We start from the raw sequence: 6,179 nt of genomic DNA on the forward strand, positions 1-6,179 counted from the left end.
TAATTATTTACCAAAAAAAAAAAAAAAAAAACATTTACAGTAATTCCTGGGTTATGAACAAGATTTGTTCCTAATTGTGTCTCTAAGTTTTTCAGTAGAATTTGTAGGTGACTTGGACTAGTTGCATCTGGTTCTTATTTAGCCTTATTTTAGTGCAAGAAAAGGCAGGAAGCAAGTGGGAGCTCTGGTGGCATAGTGCCTAAGGCATTTGACTGCTAACCAGAAGGCTGGCAATTCAAACCCACCAGCCACTCCTCCCAAGGAAGATTGAGCAATCAATCTCTGTAAAGACACTGCCTTGGAAACCCAAGGAGAGGCCGCTATGAGTTGAATCAACTTGAGGGCAGTGAGTTTGGTTTTTTTGGTTTGTGCCCTAAGTGAAGGTGATTGTAATGAAAAATTTGTTGCAAGTAGGGCTGGTTCAATTGTTTCAAAGGGAGGACAAATTTACATAATATTAAAAGGCAAGTAGGAGTTGTCTGGAAGTTGGATGTTCATAATCCAGGGACTTTTGTATATGGAATATTGTACTGAAATTCTTTGTTACTTAGATTTTAGGATAATATCAATACCATTAATAGTTGAGCAGAACTTATGAAATAATAATAAAGCATATTAAATTCCAAAGCAAAATAATTTTGTAGGCTGATTAATATCAAAGAATATGCAGCACTAGAATGTGCAGTATGCAGATTTAAACTATAAACCACCAGGTTGAAGTGGTATCTATAGATGTCCACAGATTAATTATAAATGAGTTCAAAGTCTGCCAAAGTAAACAGCACAGACCTATGTACCTCTTTGTCAATTCTTTTTTGAAGCAGATGGAACCAAAAATTCAAAGAACAATGAAGAATTTCCTCTTGAATCTTTTGCCCTCTGAAGTAGTATATAAGAAGAAAGGTCACTTTCTCATTTACTAGCTTACCTTAAGATGTCCTTATTTTTTTTTCTTGATTGTACATATTTTTATGTATTATGCTCTATTTATGCATTCTTCAATAGCATCTTTATTTATGACTTTGTGAATCAACATTTTTGTGATAGGAGGTGAAAGTCACTTAGCTAATTACACATGCTTGATGAGCTGCATAATAATAACCACTGCAGTATTGTACATTAGTTGAAGGCATGTAAATTACTGCAGTTATTCTTATTTGGGGAAAAACAAGAAAATTTTTTAGTTGTGTAAAATGCCCTTGTTGCTTCCACATTCATTTTCTTAAGTACTACCATGTTTTTAACCCAAATCATGGCATCAATTAAAAAAAAAGGTTAAATCACATTACTACCAGCATAAGAAAGAAATAAGAACAAAAACAAACAAAATTCAACTTAATGCAAGTACTTCTGATCTGCATTTCAGAATTTTATTATATGAAGCTGCTTCTATATAATGCGATTCCAGTAAAACAGAACAGTTTAGACACTCCCCCACCTCACAAAGATGTTGTAATGAAATCTGACTTGGTCCAGCCAGGAGATTAGAAGTACATAGAGAGACAGAATGCGCAGAGCTAGAATATTAATATGACTTCTGTATGAAGATTGGAAATTCTACAAAGTTATGAATAAGGTCAAAATAACACTTAGATGATTTACCGCCATAGAAAATCATACTCTCCTATGAGTGATTTACTGGATGTTATATAAAAATGGAATGTGGACAAGCCACATTCAGATGCAAGCTTGCAGCTGTCAGAATCTACATTTTCTCAATCTGGCTAGAGGATGATTTGAAGGTTGATTAAATTGTAGCTTCTGAATCATGCTCTTCTCTATGTTTTAAATTGTTTAACATAAATATAAAAATGTTATAGTAAATCTAAGACTGTAAATATTTAGTATAAAATCTGCAAAATCTCAATCTCTTCATGGAAATGAACTAAAAGTGAAAAGACTGTCAGGATAAAAACACTATCACTTCATAATGGCAATTGCCCAACACTCATGACAAATTTACTACAGGATGAGACGTTTCATAGGTTATACAGAAGGAATTAAGAACAAATAAATAAGAAAACTAGGTTTGTGACAGGACTAATCAGTTTTAAGAGGAACAGAAATCTTTGTCTTCAGAAAAAGTTCAGAGATCAAAGTTGACCAGTTGGCAAAACAGCTTTGATTGGATTCCTTGCAGGCTACATGATATCTGAAGTATCTTCTCTATACATAAACTCAAAACAGAAATTCAACTGCTGTGGATGCGATCAGCACTAGAACACAAGGCACCACCAGTGAGCTTTGCTACAATTACCTACTCAGTCAGAATTCTCCTTAACCATCTTTCTATTCCATAAAAGCCTTCGTAAATTCCAAGTACAACCTAACCGTTCACTTTCCAGCATCACCAAATCATCCTTAGGGAGAGTATCTTGTTCTTCCTCTAAAAACTTTTTCCCCCATTTTTTGTTGCCACTTTTATACATACCTCCTTTTCTACATATTTTCTTGCCGGGTTTTCTGGCACATTCCTTGGATATTCTTTTTACTGAAAAATGAATAGAAGACTAGAAAATAACATGGCGCTCCATCACAGACCGCCGGAGCATGCAACACCACTATCTAACTTAATATGCTCCTGCATTTACTCAGTGCGAAAGATCCCCAATTTGTTGAGCCTGCACATGCAATGAAGAAATGTTGATGCATCTTCTCAGAAGTCATTCGGTAGGAAATGGAAATTAGAGACCCATTTCTACCTAAATATACGTGCTGTGGAGGAAAGAAAATGAGTAGGCACAGGAAAAGAAAAAAAAAATAATAACAGATACACCAACACACATAAACAAAAAGAGCGACATGCACGCATGTAAAATATGTCTACGTGCCAACAGAAAAAGCCATGCATGCTACCAGAACACATGAATTAATATTGTTAGAACTTAGAACTGAAAAGAAATATATATATATATATAAATAGATCTCCTTTTTTTTTGGTTGTTGTTGTTTGTTTGTTTGTTTTCCTGCAATAAACTCACCATCCTCTGTTGGGACATATATGTTTAAATATAGGCAGTCTTCACTCTGGTCTTGTACATAGGAAGAAACCACATCCAAGTTATTAGTAAACCACACAGGAAGCATGACTTCTGGTAATCTGCCATCAATGATATTCTGGGGACATACAGGAGCAAACTGAGTGGCATTCCTGATATCTGACCAGGGAGATGGTGGTTCTGGAGGCTGAAAACGATGTTCTCCCGTTGGAGGGGCTGCATATGGAACTCCAAGAAATTGAATAACAGGCCCCAAAATTTCATTATTGAGTTCTTTCTTAATCCCTCTTATCTTGCCGAAGTTGGTAGTCACCAAAGGGTCCACATCATCCAATTTTTGTGAGAACACATGGGCAGCCTGAAGCAGACATCCCAACACAGAAAGAGTCAATGAGGTACCCAATCCCCTGTGTACCAGACACGCCATTACTGCTCTCCAAACATAATTTAGCCATGTGCATCTGGGCAGTGCCATGGTCCCACATTAGTTGTCTAGTTGTCTGGTTATAGTGAGGCAAACGTATTTGTATCCACTTGAGAAAGACTGTGTAATGGTAGAATACGCCTCCAATTTCTTAAAAGTGAGCTTATCAGGAAAAGCTCAGAAAGCTCTTCATGCAGCAAGTATTTCCCATTGATTTCACATGTATTGAAGCAGCATCTTCAATCATGACTATTTACCAGACCATATCCTATTGACCATTCTGTTTTCCATAGTAGCATTGTGGCAAGAGTGGCCATTGATGCAGATTTCCCTCTTATAAATCAAATCCAGTTAGTTGCGGGTCTATATCCTAGAGAAAGTGAAAATAAATCATTAGTATGAACAAAATAAAATAGCCAGAGTGCTAACTAGATGTTTTACAAGCTGCAGAAATACTTTAATAGTGGCTAGATCCAGGTAAGTTAAATACTACCAGACTAAAATGATGGTTTGATGAGATGACGGATGAAATAACTGATTATTACATTACTGAGAAACTTGCCTGATGACTTTATATACATTTAAGTGGAAGTAGGCTTTGTCAAAATACACAGTTTTAGAAACATTTCATAGTATAGCATTTTTAAAAGTTGAAGGTATGAAATTGCCTGTGTGATAGTCTTCAATCACTTCATGTGACTATAGAAAACATACTCAAACTCAGACTGCAGTATCAAAAAAAGAACTTTTTTTAAAAAAAAATTGGTAGTTAATGGAACACGAAAAAATTCTCTTAAGAATGACTTTACATGTCTGAAAACAAACAAAACTATTTTCCCCATCCATTTCCACTCTCTATTGTTGTTGTTGTTATGTGCCATCGAGTCGGACCCGACTCATAGGGACCCCTCCTTGGGTTTCTGAGGCAGTATCACTCCGGAAGTGGATTGCCCCATCTTCCTTCCGAGGAGTGGCTAGTGAGTTTGAACCACCAGCCTTCTGGTTAGCAGTCAAGTGCCTTAGGCTCCACTCTATGTGGAAACAGCAAAATTAAAGCTAGAACAAGAAAAGTAATACTCGTTCAGCTATGATCATTTAAGTGCACCTCCCTCATTAGACCAACCTGCTTGCTGTCTCTCAAAAGTCTGCAAAAATTCATTGCCTATAGGTCTCTCACCTTAAATGAATGCTCAAGAATTGATGATAAAATGGCTTTAGATATAATTTGAAAAAAGCGACAGAAGTTGGCATCAATTTTTAGCAAACCAATGCTCTTTTACCATCTAAGTATATTTTTTTAGATATCAATATGGTTGCAACTTGAAAATTAATTTGTGATTCAGAGTCAATATATTTTAAATTACAAATTCTGTTTTCTCTTTCTTTTAGAGAGCAAAGGAGGAATAAAAAAAAAAGGAAAGTAGTTTAAAAGAACAATCATACCTAATCATTACATCTTGCATATTAACACTAATCAAACATCTAACACTGTTTACACAGTTCAACTTAAAATGCATCAGATTAAAATGTAACACTCAGTGCAGTGCAATTTACAGCATGGTATCACATTAACTAGAAAATATCATACAACTCCTTGTTCAAGCAACTTTTTATAGTGCTTACTTTGAAAATAATAGTGTTGGTTTGTATTAGAGATGTTTCTACCCTGTCATATGGGAAGATTTGTGAAGAAGCACTGGCCTGCCATGAGGCTGCCCTGATTTTGTTATTTAAAAGGAGACTGAAAACTATATAGGGCAGCAGGAGATTTCGTTCCAGCCCGGTGTTCCTTTAGCTCTCAACAATTCATCTCAGAAAGCAATAAGAAGATAAATGTCTCTCTTCAAGAATACTTGAGTCTGTGTTAATTCACATTTCTTTGCTGTGAAAGCATATTAACATACAAAAGACAGGCTGAGACTCATCTGATTCTTGTCCTGTGTCTGCAGCATTTATTGGAGATTTAGCTACACAAATCCATTTCTGTTAAGAGTATATTATGCTTATTCTTATGCAGAATCATGGTGGGCCACAGCATGACCAAGTCTTCCTTAGGCTCCCTTTCAGTGTTAAAAAGCACCATTTTGACTCCTAAAATGGAGACCCTGTGGTGAGGCCTTAAAAGTCTTTATCATCTCTATTTATTGAGCCTAACCTTCAAGAACAGCAATTGCTAAATGTTCTTCTTCCCACACTTAGTATCTCATTAATAATAACAACACGTGTTTGGTTGTTAGCAAAATAACATTCCTCTTTTGTACTCACAAATCCTGAAGTGTGTTAAAATAAAGAGGCTCCTGTTTCCCACTGCTGTGCCACTTTATTACAAATTGGGGAGGTTTAGAATGCTGCATACCATGGTGAATTTTGCAGTTCGAAGAATGCTTAGCTCCTGTTTAGCTCCATCCTGAGGTTATCAAAATGCTCCATTTTACATGGGCTTACCTATATAGACACCTAGGTATCGACACCAAAGATATTTGAGAAGTCACTATTCTAATACTAAGAGCTATCCACGTCATTCATATATATAAATGTAAATTAAAAAAAAACAAAAACTCACAGTCATCAAGTCGTTTCTGACTCATAGCGACCCCCATTAGGTTTCCGAGGCTGTAAATCTTTATGGAAGTAGATCACCTAGTCTTCCTTCACTGGAGCAGCTGTGGGTTTGAGCCGCTGACCTTCTAGTTAGCAGTCAAGTGCCTTATCCACTAGGCCTCCAGAGCTCCTACTATATTTTAGCATATAGTAAG

At 36.2% G+C, this 6,179-nt stretch overlaps 1 protein-coding gene across 1 annotated transcript in view; it reads right to left on the reverse strand.

Moving 5' to 3' along the window:
* Positions 1–3,474, reverse strand: part of NLGN1 (neuroligin 1) — a 1,064,733-nt gene extending 1,061,259 nt beyond the window's left edge. The window contains exons 1-2 of the mRNA XM_007948095.1: positions 2,982–3,474; positions 2,432–2,491 (exon numbers count right to left, since the gene is read on the reverse strand). Of these exons, the coding sequence (XP_007946286.1) occupies positions 2,432–2,491; positions 2,982–3,474 (553 nt within the window). The remainder of the gene's footprint in view (positions 1–2,431; positions 2,492–2,981) is intronic.
* Positions 3,475–6,179: the final 2,705 nt, after the last annotated feature.

This window comes from Orycteropus afer, unplaced genomic scaffold (assembly GCF_000298275.1).
Source record: "Orycteropus afer afer isolate SDZICR_OR568_19922 unplaced genomic scaffold, OryAfe1.0 scaffold00202, whole genome shotgun sequence".
NCBI lineage: Eukaryota > Metazoa > Chordata > Mammalia > Tubulidentata > Orycteropodidae > Orycteropus > Orycteropus afer.